We start from the raw sequence: 15,515 nt of genomic DNA on the forward strand, positions 1-15,515 counted from the left end.
TCAGAGGTTACATTGTTATGTAGCCACCTAGCTAGCAAAGGGCTGTTGTTGTTTGTTTTAACACCGCGACACCATAATTTATCTGTCGTATACACGCTTAAGTGTTTATCGGATGTTGCTATTTATTTAATGCTATATTATTGACAATACAATGTTCCCTGGAAGTTAATGTTAGCTAGTTAGGTGGCTAGCTCTTAAAGGGGAAAGCGTCTTCCATGTCGGCAGTGTCATGTCTCAAAAATTGACCTTGTTGTTAGCTGAAGAACGGCTTTAGAGTCGCTAGTAATGGCGTCAACTAGACTGCTTCGCTTATTCAGGGTTAGGACAGCGACTTGGTCCCGAGCCTGGTGCCTCCGAAGACATGTCAGCTCTTCACCTTGGCGCCTGCAGAGCACCATGTCTGCCTGGGTCATCGATCATTTTGGTACTAACGAAGTTCTCAGGTACTCTGAGGATATGCCCGTCCCCACGATCACGTCCTCCAATCAAGTAATGGTCAGAGTCCACGCTGCCAGTCTCAACCCTCTGGATGTGTCGATGAGGGGTAGGTGGGATATCACAATAGCAGGCACCTGCTGTAGTGTAACCATAAGTGTCACTTTGCTTCATTTTAGGAGGGTATGGAGCTAAGCTGCTCAAGCTACGAAAGAACCCATTATCGATGATGGACAATGACGGTGAATTTCCTCTGATCCTGGGTCGGGATGTGTCTGGAGTGGTGGTGGACTGTGGATCTGAGGTTGCCCACTTTACACCAGGAGATGAGGTACACAATGGAAAAAGTTCACTGGAATGCACTAACTTGTAGCAATTTTCTTTTAGAACAAGTAACTGGCTTTGTATTGTTGCTTAGGAAATGATGTAAATAGAATTCTCTGTTCTAGGATGAAAACTGTCACGATCATACAACCTTTATTAACCACACAGGCAGTGTAAGTGCAAGTGTGAAAAATAGTATCGCTAGCAGCTAACGCAAGCAGCAGCAGTTATGCAAATTGAAACGTGATGTATCTGTAATATGTGCTCATATAATATAGTTTTTATTTTGTATAATTCTGGTTTTCCCATCGTGAGGAGTTCAAGGTTCTTAATATTAGTGTCTGCATGACACAGGAATGAATGTGATACAATTATCGTTGTAAATATATCTCAATGAATGACGAACGAGCTTTCACGATCAGTCGATAACTAATAAGTGAGATTTAAAGTACCATGTGAAATGTTATGCTGTAGGTTTGGGCTGCTGTACCCCCATGGAAACAAGGCAGTCTGGCAGAATATGTCAATCTAACAGAGTTTGAGGTGAGCTGCAGAGTCAGGCACGGTTGTAATATGTTCTTAATGAGTTGCCACATCAACTGTTAATGTTTTTGTGTGGGTGTTACTTACAGGTTTCCCATAAGCCCAAATGCGTGAGTCACATGGAGGCGGCGTCCATCCCTTATGTCGCCAGCACTGTTTTGTCTGCGCTTGTTAATGCAGGTGGTCTTTGCAGAGACAGCTCCTCCAATAAAAGGCAAGCATCCACCTGAACGTGGGCACTCAGCTCCTTCCCTCAGCATTCACACACAGAACACTGTACGAACTAAACGGCGTAAGTCCATCGCCTCCTTACAGTTCCTTCAAATCAAACCAGTTGATTACACACACCTAATTTCTACTCATATAAATTTCCCTTTTTCACCTATTTTTGTTAGTGCCATCACTTCCTCAAGTTGCAGTCATTTAATGTGCTTTCTGGGGTTTCTTCTAGAGTTTTGATCACTGGAGGATCAGGAGGTGTTGGAACATTTGCTATACAGGTAAATCACAAGCTCTTTAACGCCTGCTGTGTCTTTGTGTATATACGTATCAGTGTTTTTTTCCCCCGTTTTCTGCCAGTTGGCAAAGGCCTGGGGTGCCCATGTTACGGTCACTTGCTCCCACAATGCAGAGGGCCTCGTTCGAGGACTGGGGGCCGATGAGGTGGTGGACTACGCTGCAGAAGATGCAGCAGACCAACTCGAAATGATGGAGAGGTATGTGACATTGCTACCATGTACTGCAGTAGGTGGTGTTTTTGGTGTACAGTAGATCTGTGCTTTTCGTGGGCGTTACTCTTTGGGACCTCCAGCGAATGATGAAAAAACGCAAGTAATTGATATGCCCATACAAATGTCATGAATGGGTTAACTTTTCCACCAACTGTAAGCAAGTTTGGGTGGATTTCTCAAGGATGTCCCTTGCAAATAATGGAATTAATAAAGCTAAAGGTAATGCCTGCTGTTGCGTGGTGTCACGCGGGACACAGTTGGACCGAATAACACCACTAACCGGAGGTGGACGTTAACCGATGTACCATTGTATACTGTAATATGTATAGGCACTCACTACTAATGAATGCCTGTTGTATTTCCTGTATGTTGTATTTTCAGTAATGACTTAGGATAATACAGTATATTAACTTGTGTTCACCATGCTGTAGGTTTTCAGGCTGGATGGACTGTCGAAGCCAGTGCTTCCATAGCCAAACTAACTTTTGCGTCTCGGCACACAATTATGGTGCATTCAAGAACCGGCAAACAAAGTGCGCAACCTCAAATCTTGACGAAAAAATATCAGTGAAGCATAAAGACAAACATGTAAAAGTTTAGGGCTTTCTAACTGTGGTGCACGTATGCTGTACATTTCACGTGTATTGTCATATATTTATAAATTATTACCAACTTACGGTGAATGAGTTGTGTTTTCTGTGGTTTATTTTTGGAGGAATTTGTGAATGTTGAATCGCGATTGTGCGAGGAGCCACTGTAATCATGTCTCCACCAGGACCATGAACATTATATTTAATTATTTTCTTCCATTTTTACAAATATTGTAATGTACTTATTATTAGTACAGTGGAAACTCTATGGCCAAACACAGTCCATTCCGGGACATCAGATGGCCCATAAGAAATAATGTATATTTCCCTAATATGACCCTAATGAGGAGAAGCGGTATAGAAAATGGATGGATGGATGGTTGGCCCATAAAACAGAAAATCCATCCATCCATTTTCTATACCGCTTCTCCTCTTTAGGGTCGCGGGGGCATGCTGGAGCCTATCCCAGCTGACTTCGGGCGACAGGCGGGGTACACCCTGGACTAGTCGCCAGACAATCGCAGGGCACATGTAGACAAACAACCATTCACACTCACATTCATACCTATGGACAATATAGAGTCGTCAATTAACCTAACCTGCAAGTTTTTTTTGGGATGTGGGAGGAAACCGGAGTACCCGGAGAAAACCCACGCACGGGTAAAACGGAACAATCCACAGAAAAAAAGCAATACACTTGTGAGCTGAAGTCTCTCAAAATGAGTTGAAGTCGCCACGGCAATGTTTCCTGTAGGTTTTTGAAGCATATTTTTTCTGAAAATGTCTTTCTTCATCTTAGGAAGACGATCAGAATGTTATTTTACTGCATGCTCAAACCTTTTCCTTTCAGATATACAGTAATAAACACATGTCTAACGTTTGTGGCAATTATAACAACAGGAGGAGGATTCCATTTAAACAGCCTCAATGTTCTTTGCGGTCACTGTCTAGTTTCCATGGCTACCAAGGCTTCAGGCCAGTGTGGTTGCTCCTTTAACCATCTCATTGCCCTCGCTGCAATATTGGTGAACTCTGGTTTAAGCTTTGAAGACAAAAATAATGAGTGGTGTTTTTCCTGATGTTGTAATTTTCTGCTCTTGCGTCACCAGATTTGATGTGGTTTTGGATGGCGTGGGTGGAGATACAGAGGAGTGGGTGGTGGGCCTGCTGAAGTCCTGGTCTGGGGCTAAATACGTCACACTGGTAACCCCTTTACTCTTCAAAACGGATTCCCTTGGCCTGCTGGATGGGCTCGTTCACGCTGGATCCAGCCTGCACACGAAGGCCATACAGGTGATGTCAACACAAATCACACAAGATATGATTTGTGGAGCTGCTTTATGTGCTGAGTCCACTTGTGCTGGTCAAACAAAGTATGTGTTGTAAGTGGGGGCATTAGTGTGGGTGCGGCGAGTGCGAGCCTAGTTGCCGGCTGCTGAAGCAGCAGTATTTGCTGTTTTTTTTGCAGCCAACTGTCTCCCACCCCCTCCCCAACAAATACCAGTGTTTGTGTGTTTCTTGCCAAGCCTCCGAGCCCCTTTTGTCCACGGCAGCAGCCGCCGTGTCAGTTTTGAGGGGCTCAGCTATCAGCAGCCACACCCCCGGAGCTTCACAGAAACAACTCAAGAGCGACATCACAGCTCAACTGAGCCCTCTAGTGTTCAACTACTTGGCAACATGAATAAAAAGGCTTCTAAGCACGCTTTCCTATACGTTTCTGCATGACCCAAATTACAAATGTGGTTTCCCCTCTGGACTCAGACATGAATCAAATGTGCTCCTGCTTGTCTTCATAACTATTTTAATTACATCCACTAGTCACAAAATTAGGTACAGTATACCTGCACAAATGATTGAGATCCTGTTCTTCCAGTATAAGCTCAATGTCACCACATAGAATATTGTTCCTAATACAAAATGTTGCTAAATACAAATAAGTGAAGAGAAAAAAGAAGCACTCCCTTCTCCTTAATGCAAAAACACCCGTAATTGGATTGTCATGGAAGTACCCCTTTACGCAATGTGAATTTTGTTAATTAATTGCTTTCCTTTGCTCACTTTTATAGAATCTAATATCAAATGGCGTCTTCTACCGCTGGGGATTCTACGCCCCAGATGGGCCGGCCCTGGATGAGGTCAGCAAGCTGGTGGATGCCGGGAAGGTACCCGAATGACTCACTACGGATAACATCACTTGCATTTGAAATTAAAGCAGGACTGGTGGTTGTAAAGGAGACTGAGCATAAACAAGTAGACGTTTCCTATACTCCTGTATTAGATTCTCCCCGCAGTTTTGTTTAGGAATGCACATGACATTCCTGCTGTGTAGGTCAGTTGGTGTCTGATGGAATCGGACGCTGAATGGATTTGTACACGGTGCTGAGCAGCCATTCGCACAGGCGTGTTGGACCTCAGTGCTTTTGTCCTGGAGGCTTAGGCTACAGCAAGCAGCCGATTTAGACCGGTGGCGGGAAGCTATGGACTCACCCACACACACACACACATACACACACAAGTCCCTCTCTCAGTCAGAAGTGTTTCCAGTGTGTCATCACCACCGCGCTGTCCATTCATTGTTAATGACGAGAGATGCTGACCAGAATAACAAGCCTGGCTGCGTATGTGCCCGGACCTGCTCAGGATTGTCCAGCCTCATCACATTCTATACCCCATCCCCCCCTCACTTTTCCCACATTTGAAGCTCTGGAATTCTGGGTATTTAGGCATAAACCTGTGCCCTGTAAACCTATAAAAACACATTGTATTCTCCCAAACACAAACATAATAAGCTAGTATAAAGAGCATCATGCCATCCATCTTTATCATCAGATAATGTGATGACGTAAAATGAGTATTTTATTATTTGACCATAATACAGAAAAAGAGCGGCGTCCGTTTTAATAGACTCCATTCAATTTTTAAAATAAATGAAATATCGGATGCCTCGGTACCACTAGGTGGCTCTAATTACCTTTACGGTGCTAGGACAAATACAGCCGAGTGTAGCAGTAGATGTTATTACCATTGTACATTGTGCATAGATGGCATATGTAACGCTGGTATTTTATGGTGGGGCTTAAGGCGGAAGTGCCACTTCATGCTCCGGACTTTGTTGTAGTAGTACGTGTTACACCTGATAGATGCTTTTGTAAACTTGTCAGTTGAGTAAAGCGAGTACATTCAGTTTTTCTACATCTTCTCCACGGACAACACTCTAGAAAGTGAACTCGTATATACTTTAGAGTAGCTTGCTTGTCTTTTAAAAGATGAACAGTCACCTTTTTAGAGTGTTTTCCTCACCGTGTCAGCCATGTTTTTGTTGACAGATCTTACCAGTGGTGGAGGCCACGTTTCCATTCAGCCAGGTTCCCCAGGCTTTTCAGAAGTTGGAGCACGGTCACGCCAGAGGCAAGACAGTCATTAGCATGACAGACGACCATGAGAAAGGGGAGGAGGAAATGGTCCAGAACAGTCGCCCTGAACAAACGGCACAAACGCAGAACTAACGACAGCGATGCCAAGGGAGTGATGCTGCACTGTTTGTCTTTACAAGGTCACATTGGGCAGAGAGAACCTGATTCTGCCAAATCCAATGACCATTCTTGAAGACTTCACAAGGTACCCTGAATTCTGATGCTTAAATGTTTATCTTATGGACAAACAAGCAATGATGCAGCTATCGTGTTGCTCTGATGTCAGAACGATACTGCGCACAGACACTAGGGGGGTATATTTGCACAGTATCTGGGATGTGCTGTGGTATGTGGTGGTCAAAATACTCCATTTTTTTGCCTACATGTCAGAGGTTATTATTGCAGGGAACACAATTAATCCAAAAACATTTAGGGAACAACATTTTGTATGTATGCTCTAAATTTATCTTCATTTGGTGCATGTCATTATACTGTAAAAATTACTTCCTTTATTGTGTCGTATAGTCATGGACAAAATGTTTCTTCAGTTTATTGATCCATTTTAATGCCTGATACAGCTAAAGGTACATTTCTTTGGACAAATATAATGATGATAACAAATACAGCTCATAAGAGTTTAATTGAAGAGCTGATATCTAGCAGCTTCCTTGGTTTTCTTGATAATAACCAAAATCACTTATGTTATTACATGAATAGCTATAGCGTTGTACTGCCAAAATTGTAACTCTTATGAGCTATTTTTGTTGTCATTGTTAATAAACAAAAGTACCTTTTAGTTGTACCAGGCATTAAAATGAACAAGAAACTGAAGAAATAAGGGCGGCCTTATCATTTTTTCCCTGACTGTGTGTTTGCACAAATGAAAAGTCATACAATGCAAAGTAAAGTAGATTTGTTTTATTGCTGGATACAAAGCAAAATTACATTTGAATAAAAATACATGAGGTGTTAACACTGTTTAAGTTAATTACAATGAAAAGACAAATATATAAAACCTTGAGCTCTGTGACTGGAAGCATGAATAAGGTTCTTTTTTTATTCAAGTTCAAACCTCACTGCTTGTATGTTAAGTGGGTGGTAATACATTCGTAAGAATTCTTTCGGCGGCTCTCCACAAAAAGGCAAAAAAGTTGCAGGAAAAGTGCACGTAGTCCTTGAACCTTTGTATGTCTTAGCAGCTGCACATGTGAGCCTCCTGCTAGCCTTTTAAATAATCTCCACATCCCACATCTGGTGTAGTTTATTTGGATCGAGGGTGTTGAGAATCACTTGGTTTTTGTCGTAATGATGCCCCCCTGTAAAAGATAGATGTGTTACTATCGCTTTAAAGCATTTGGGCACAGTTGCAACATTTAACCATACAGTACTGTACAAAAGTATGAAACCACATTTAGAAGTGTTTCATTATATTATTAGCAATGCTATAGTAGTTCTATACAACTAGAGTATACCTAATTGAATGATAATAGCCTGTGTGCCAGTATAGTTTCGTCCACAAGGTGTCACTGTGGACAATGATGCACAATAATGCATAATAATAATTTACAATTAAACTATTTCTCCAATGTTGCCTGAGTAAAAGCTTACCTTTCACCTCCAAGACCAAATTGGAGTTCGGCATGTAGCGAATGAAGCCCTCAGGGGTGATGCTCCACACATGGTTGTCCTGCTCGGGTGTGAGACCCATGCGGCACCCTGCGATAGTGACGCTACCGCTGGGGCTCAGGCAGCACTCCTCCAGCATCTGCAAAAAAAAAAAAATGCAACCTCAGTTGTATTTGAGCACATTTACGGTCACAGTGTCCAATAGGTATTCTAAATAACAGTACCTTGCAATGGAGATGCCCGCCGCGGTAGACCCAGACCTGCTCAAAACCGTCCGTCTCCTCGGCCTCTTGAATCCGCAGCAGTTTGACCTCCTCTAGATCGCCGGTCACTGACATCATAAGCCGTGTCTGTCTGTTCCTTAGACGGAAGTGCACTTGCCTCTACACACACACACACACACACACACACATACACACAATAATAAAACAAAGTTGGCATTATTATCTATTATTAGGATGTGCCCCCCCCCCCCACACACACACACACACACAAACACAATGTTTATTCAAGGATGATGCAATTGCAAATGAATTGGGGTGTTGTGTCTATTCAGACGCAGACCAATATTTCACTATTTAAGGAAATACTGCCAAATGCATTTCTTGAATAATATTTCATTTATTTTTCAATTAAAAAAAAATACAGTTTGATGCCTCTAGCAGTTAATCAGGCCATGGCATTTGTTAGAGTAGAGGCCACTATTTGAGGAAATATACACCAATGCAACAATGGTGCCATTGAAGAGTACTGTTGGGATCAGCAAGTGTCCCTAATGTTGTGGCAAATGAGTACTGTATTTCCTTATACTGTGGGTAGAGGGCACCAGACTATTAGGGGTAAGCCCTTCATTATAAGGGATAGTAGTGCTTTATTTGCACAAATGCATTTTAATTATACTGTTTTGTAATTTCACCAATATGATTTCTTCAAGGATGATGCACTTGGTCATTAATTGATGCATGACATCTGTTAGAGTGGAGGCCTCTAATTGAGAAAACACTAAATCCAAATTGTTGCATACCTGCAAAAGGGGACGGAGGGATCCAATATTATTCCACTTGCTGAAGTGACGCCAGTCAGGCATCTCACCAGGTTTCACCAAAATCTGAGCCCCCCGGTAGTTGTTCCCCTCGTATAATATCCACCTGACAAGACGGGAAGTAAACACAAATATCAGCGACTGGGTTTGACCTGTTAAATATAGTCTTCAACTGTTTTCTGCGTTTCCCTAGTCGGACGTTGTGAAAGGTAGTGAAATAACCATATTACTGGCACGCTTGTTCAGGTACCAATTACAGTAGCACCATCAGGGCTCAGTTAAACCATAACATGCCAAACTGAACCCAATTGTACTACTTGGGTTGGTTCCCTCACACACTGTAAGCTCTGTTCTTCCTCAAAGTTGGGCTCACACCCGACGTCTGAATGTCGCACATCAGCAGCGCGTTTCCATCATCATCATAAATCAACAGTTTTTACCTACACATAAAAATGTCCTCAACATCGAATGGATAAAGGTAGTATGATGGTGACAAGCTGACCCTGGAACAGATTATTTCCATTATTTCTTATGGGAGAAATGATTGTGAAATCAGACCTTAGGGGCTCCACGCTGTTTCTCTTAAATGAAGGTATAGTTTTACTTGTCTACTGTGTGAGTCACTCTTCCACGCCGATTTTTTTGCAGGGATCACTAAAGTATTTAGGTTGGCTCTCCAGTGATGCAATCTTCAGTTCTGAATTGCTTGTGTGTTAAAAAATAAAAAAGGGGGGAATACAAATGGAATATAAACAGTGCACACACTGCATGGAGCTGTCAAATTCACACCATGCCGAGATCTTGTACAGGCGTGGATGTATGACTCACATGCCCCCCTCCACCAGCACCGACTGGACCCGAGCGCAGCCTTCAGCCAGCTGAAGGTTGACACAGCCGTCTGTCAGAACCACCCGCTTTCCACGCAGACCGCAGCGCTCAAAAAGAATGATGGAGGGCTGCGAGAACTCCTGCCAAGGGGGAGAGAAGCGTTTAAGAACCTCGTGGTGGGTGGAGCGCAGCAGTCGGCCATGCTAAATCAAAGGGAGTTTTTAATCTAAGCGTTACCATGACAACAGACAACACTGACCTTTGTACCCACTGTTGTCTAGCAGAGGGGTGGCTAAGGACTTTATAGTAAATCATTTGTAATTTATTTCTATGCAACTGTTTTTGAAAAGAGGCAGAAAGAAACAAGAGTGTTCTAGTAGCATGAATGCCTGTATCCTAGCATGTACCCAATAGCATAAAAATACACATACACAATCCAGAATAGCACTCATTTAGCATTAAGTGAAAACATATTGATTTGCAGTAACAAAAATAAACAAGTGGGGAAATATACATTTTGCAGTAACAACGAAAACCAAAAAGCAGGGAAAATATTCACATTGAGGTTTAAAAAAAACGCAAAAATATAAATATTGTGTAAAAAAAAAGAATAGAAAAAAAAGATATTGCATGAAAGAAGTATGCCGTAAAAACAAATAACAAAGATTCTGAAAAATATTGAAATTGCAGTTAAAAAAAAGTAGAGAAAACCCTAGAAAATATATCAGTATTGCTTGAAAGAAATATAAGAAAAATCTGGAAAAATATTGATAATGCAGGTGAAAAAATTGGGAAAAAGATTGATATTACAGTGGAAAAAAATGCAAAAAATTGGGAAAATACAACAGTACATTGATATGATATTACAAAAAATAGAGAAACTGAAAAATATTGATATGATAAAAAAAATATAGGAAAAACACTGATGTTGATATAGTAAAAAAAAATGGAAAAATACTGGCAAAAGTACTGATACCACAGGAAAAAAATACATACCGTATACCATATACGAAATGCATTTGAAAAAATCTTTTAACAGTACAGTATTGATACACCAGCATCAAATACCAAATGTTGCTGCATTCTGGTGAAAATGTATAAATTAGCTCTGCCAATTTCAATGTAAAGTATCAATACAAGTGTGAACTTTGTGCAAATGTGGCATATTTTTATGGTAGTATGAGGGGAAATGATGTGTTATCGTTGGCAAAATATGGGGATAATATCATTACTGCATGTTGTAATCTAAACATCCACAATAGCTCACATTGAGTAGATTTATTTGAAGTATGTGGTAAGAGGTACAATAAAAGAATCATTAACTTACAAAGCCAACTGTCTGTAATGATTGGATGGCGGCGCTCGCGTTGACGCAACCCATCGCCCTCAGGTCGGGGTACTTTCCCTCCTCCAGCAGATACATCCTGCCAGTGAAGTCCTGGCCGTCAAACGCCAGCCAACTGAGGGACATTAACACAATAAGCTAAAAGGAGTCATGTGGATGATTTAAGTTGAATGCTGTATATGTTCCTCACCTGCCTACCAGGACCTTGCAGGAGGCCACAGTGAAGCCTTGCTGCACGGTGGCCATGCTGTCCTCCAAAGAAAGGATGCTGCCTTGAAAAGCTGGCTCGGAGAAAAGCTGCACCTGAGGCGCGAAAAGCATAGCAACAAGCATGAGTCATCACTGCCAGCCCCTCTCATGTTTCTCTGCTACATAAGCAGGTGTCACCTACCTTGAACTTGGCCATATTCTCAAAGTCATCCTGAAATACAATGAAAAAATGTCATTCCTCACTTTTTGTTTCTACAATAATTCAATAACAGGAACTTGTATGATTTTTTTATTTCTTGTACTTTGCTTTCATTGCCAAACAACTTTGGTTTGGAAACTATGCCAGTTCATCATCATGTGCTTTATAAAAAAGCCCCCGTGATGAGTCACGAAGAGCATATGACAGATATTTTCCTCTAACATTGTTTCATTTCTTCTGGAATTTTTAGTGTCACGTGCTCCAAAAGATATAAACAACTTGTTGCTTCCTGACCTCGGACTGCATGAGACACAAGCACGGACAATGTGACTCATGCACTCACTGAATCCCAATGTGTCATATACCTTTCAATTAATCATTATTTAAAAGATATGTGTCATATTTGGACAGCTAGCATGACATATACAACATAAACACTTCCGTACGCCTCGGTTTTCGTATGGCCAAACAAAGCATCCACGCGCGGGTGACTCGGTCTCTGTTAACAATGGATTGTGGTTCTTTCAGAGCTGGAACGCTATTGACAGATTTCCGCCAACTCGTATTTGTCTCCATTCTTTCTTCTAATACCAAGCGCTGAGAGGCGTTCAAAGGTAGCAACGTCTTGCAGAAGGAACAACTGAATGGAGCAGACAGTGAGCAGCCCTTCATTTTTGGGTGTCTGTAGCAGATTGATTGGATTTACATTATTGCATATGGAAAATAATGCTTTAATATTCTTACGGTTCGATTTTCGTCGGACCTTTCGGAACAACTAATGACGAATACCGTGATAAAACTTAACTTATCCGACGTAAAGCAAGTCTTTAAATGCATCACAAACCCGGAAGTGAATTTCCTGCACTGTTACAAAATAGCGCGCCGAACAAGGACAACAGTTTTTTAAATAGCCGCAAAATGGACTTTAATTAACAGCTTCTACGACGCCCAAATGTGGTAGACGGTAACCGAACCTAAAGTGACATTTGTGGAGATTAAGTTTTCGCAGCGTTTGTTTACGTTCGTTTGGCGCCAAATTTGAGTGTCTGCGGGGAATTGCACCCGCCAGACACTTCGATAGGCACACATGCGCAAACAAAATCGAAATTGTTCATTCTCATGCAGCCAGATAACGCAATAAATACTACATCCAGTGTTAATAGTTTTAATTTTTGAGTTGTTTCCGCTGCTTGGATAAATGCTGGCTCAGTGTGAGGAGCTGCACACTGTCTTACCAGCACAACGGGCATGGCAGAGGCGATCCGGTCCTGTAGTGCCCCCCAGTCTTCTGGACTTCCATAGAGGCCTTTTTCAAGGATGTAGGACTCGCCACAAAAGGCAGGCTCTTCAAACACAACCCATCTACGAGAGAAAACATTTCATTTGAATTTATTGAGTCTTTCTAATCCCCTATTATGCAAATGTGACTTTTTAATGATTCAAACTTTAATGTGTCCCTGCAGCCTGTCTATGAGCACCAAATGTGAGAAAAAGGTCATCATCTTCACTTGTTTTCCTCACTTTTTTGAGAAGAGGCACTGAAACGGACGTTTCATGACATCCTTCTTCATGGAGATGATACCGCCTCTGACACCAGAAGGTAGGTCAGAATCCAGGTAGTAAGCACCTCCCTCGTGCATGCTTCAACTGGCGAATGTTTGGCGTAGCAGTGTGTGCTTTGTGGGTGACACATGCAAGCGCTATGTTTGCATTCGTTGGCCTTTTGTGCTTGCTAACATACAAGACTAGTCTCGCAGAGATCAGCAAATAAGCTGCCACAGACAGGGTGTGGCGGCGTGACCTAAATGGCAACCTGTTCACCCGGGCTAATAAACACATTATAACGACACCGTTTGTGAAGATTGTCGTTACATCTCCGTACAGTCGATGGTAACTCTACGTCTAACACACCTCATATGCCATCAGAAGCCTGAAAAATCAACCACAGTTGACTTGGTGGTGCATTGTAACACATCTGCTCATCAATTTGGTGAGATATTGCCGCCTCATGCGACGTGAGTCATGACCAATTATGCAAATTAGACGATGACCCCCCTCCCCCCGACATGTGTCCTTTCACTGAGGAGATGACAGTCAGCATTGCCTGATCTGAATGCCGTTATCCGTATTATCTTATTGATTTGTTGTGCAGGCAGATAATAGCTGTAAAATAAGATTTTGCAGTTAAGGTCACCCCACGTTCATATTTCAATTTAAGACTGACATAAAGTTCAGTGCACCATCGTCACCCCCCAGACGCCTTCTGACGTGTGTTCCCATGGTAAGAGGGTGTAATAGAGCAAGCCCCGTGGCCAGCTTACACAGACAGGAAGCTGAGGTGTGGCATGTCGAAGCTGTGCAAATGAGCTAGCCTTACATGTGTTGACATGTTGGCATGGGTGTGTTGTTGCACACCTGCGCTATCCTTACAAAGCACGACAGCAAAGCACGAGCGTCTGCTGGAACTGTGGCTAATTATTGAGTTGAAATGCAGAATGTACAGGGTGTCCCAAAATAATGTATACACTTGCTGCAACAGTCTGCCATGACATTTTTTTAGAGTTTTATTTTCAGCAAGATGGAGCACACCTGCCCTACCATCGCAATGTTACATCCTTCCTTGATGACATCTGTAGACAGTAGTCTACTTTAAAAGAATACAGTACACTCCGCACAATTTGAGCGGTGACCGGCTTGTGTTGTAATGTTCATGTTCAGAATCCCGGGGTTCGCTGGCCGTCGGTGTGATTGATGGATAACGAGGAAGTGTTGTGTTGTGTTTTGGTGTGGAGACGACTGAGGAACGTGTGCGAGTTTGCAGCGTTGGAATTGAGCACTGCCGTTTGTGCATTAAGGTTGGCAATAAAGTTTAAAACGAGCGTCATGCTCAAGGCGTTACATGCACAATATCACCTTCAAGCACTTGTTGCAGGTAGCTGAGTCTGCGTTACTTTAGCACCGAAATAAGGTACAGAAAGCTACTTAGTATTTCGGTCCAATTACTACAATTTACGTTGGCACTGGTGCCATTATGATCCAGAGTTTCGGTACGCATCCCGACCCAGGAACTCCCAAATAACTTTTGAACGCACACTTACATGCCACTGATGACTTCAATAGACTGCGTCTTGATGCCGTAACCGGTGTGGTCCATGTTCATGACCGGCACAATCAGGTCGATGTTGACCCCTCGGTTGCTGAAATCTCTGTTGCTGAACATTTTGAGGTGCGGTGAGATGAAATCCTGCGACAGACGTCAAAGCATTTGTTAGGATTTCCGGCAAACTTTATGACCTTGTTTGTTGTTGATAGATTTCACACGCAGTTTGTTCAATTGCTTTGCATCACAGCAAACCACCTAAAGTCTCTTCACGGTCTCAAGGATGTAAAAAGGAATGTTTGGCACACAGACTACACAACCACCTTTGTACCACGGTTAATGCTGAACCGAAGACATGTTTGGTCTTATCTTTTTAGTACCCTTAGTCACATCTCCATTTAGAAACAAACCGAGTGGATCAAGGTTAGATGGCTTCTTCCTACAAAAGAACTGCACCAGAGTTTGTTTGGAAGCGTACAAAGATGGTGCAGATCGGTGGACCCTAGTTCAATACTGTGTTTAGATCTAACCCAACGAACTGCACCAAGGGTGAAAAATGAACTAGAATTCGATTAAAAGAGACCAGAGAGAAACCGTGTGTGAGCTGCCTAAAAAGTAGAAATCCCATGAAAGTTATTCCATTGATTTGTACTCTGCTGATGATCCTGAGGAACTTTTGGTGATTTTGACGTTAGCCCATGCATATCAGAATGGTACTCACAGCCAGGATGGGTCGCAGTGACAGTATCTGCCCCGAGCCTCCCCAGTCACTACAGTCCAGGTACTCTCCTTCCTCCAGCATGTACTGCTGCCCTTCAAACCCTGCTTCGTTGTAGCCGACCCAGCTGGATGCAAATATGTGCAGTTGGGTTGTTTTGTTAATGGATGAATTTTGTCTTAAAATATTATCACCAAAAGTCCCAAAAAATATATACTCACAATCCTCCGATTATCTTCAGAGAACCCACAGATTGTAGCTTGGGGGTGTCCGTGTTCGCGTCGTCTTCTTCGCCATTTCCAAAGCTGAAAACATCGCAGTCGATTTCCAAACAGGAGCCTTCAAATCCGGGTTTCTCGTACACCACCGCCTGTAAGAACATCAAAGCAAAGGTTTGTTAGCGAAGTTGAT

At 42.4% G+C, this 15,515-nt stretch overlaps 2 protein-coding genes across 3 annotated transcripts in view; one reads left to right on the plus strand and one right to left on the minus strand.

Annotated features, from left to right (window-relative positions):
• Positions 1-10,564, plus strand: LOC129172139 (reticulon-4-interacting protein 1 homolog, mitochondrial-like). The gene is made up of 9 exons (XM_054761583.1): positions 1-544; positions 615-766; positions 1,234-1,302; positions 1,392-1,516; positions 1,754-1,802; positions 1,882-2,018; positions 3,733-3,916; positions 4,690-4,785; positions 5,950-10,564. Exons 1-9 carry the CDS (start codon positions 286-288, stop codon positions 6,127-6,129), a joined length of 1,251 nt encoding a protein of 416 aa, XP_054617558.1. The 5' UTR covers positions 1-285; the 3' UTR covers positions 6,130-10,564.
• LOC129172138 (uncharacterized) overlaps positions 6,946-15,515 on the minus strand; it is a 24,431-nt gene continuing 15,861 nt past the window's right edge. The window contains exons 11-22 of one of the 2 annotated variants that reach the window (XM_054761582.1): positions 15,326-15,474; positions 15,108-15,231; positions 14,385-14,530; positions 12,522-12,648; positions 11,269-11,298; positions 11,068-11,180; positions 10,860-10,992; positions 9,533-9,672; positions 8,687-8,810; positions 7,887-8,045; positions 7,645-7,801; positions 6,946-7,352 (exon numbers count right to left, since the gene is read on the minus strand). In XM_054761582.1, coding sequence (XP_054617557.1) covers positions 7,264-7,352; positions 7,645-7,801; positions 7,887-8,045; positions 8,687-8,810; positions 9,533-9,672; positions 10,860-10,992; positions 11,068-11,180; positions 11,269-11,298; positions 12,522-12,648; positions 14,385-14,530; positions 15,108-15,231; positions 15,326-15,474 — 1,491 coding nt within the window. In that variant the 3' untranslated portion in view covers positions 6,946-7,263. Of the gene's footprint in view, positions 7,353-7,644; positions 7,802-7,886; positions 8,046-8,686; positions 8,811-9,532; positions 9,673-10,859; positions 10,993-11,067; positions 11,181-11,268; positions 11,299-12,521; positions 12,649-14,384; positions 14,531-15,107; positions 15,232-15,325; positions 15,475-15,515 lie in introns of those variants that run through there. The other variant, XR_008566925.1, reaches the window with a different exon arrangement.

Source organism: Dunckerocampus dactyliophorus, chromosome 19 (genome assembly GCF_027744805.1).
Source record: "Dunckerocampus dactyliophorus isolate RoL2022-P2 chromosome 19, RoL_Ddac_1.1, whole genome shotgun sequence".
Classification (NCBI taxonomy): Eukaryota; Metazoa; Chordata; class Actinopteri; order Syngnathiformes; family Syngnathidae; genus Dunckerocampus; species Dunckerocampus dactyliophorus.

Excerpts from the sequence above, each read along its gene's own strand:
- LOC129172139 (XM_054761583.1), top strand. The coding sequence starts at position 286 with ATGGCGTCAACTAGACTGCTTCGCTTATTCAGGGTTAGGACAGCGACT. Across the intron at positions 1,803-1,881 it reads TTGGAACATTTGCTATACAG|TTGGCAAAGGCCTGGGGTGC; the intron begins GTAAATCACAAG and ends GTTTTCTGCCAG. Across the intron at positions 3,917-4,689 it reads TGCACACGAAGGCCATACAG|AATCTAATATCAAATGGCGT; the intron begins GTGATGTCAACA and ends TCACTTTTATAG.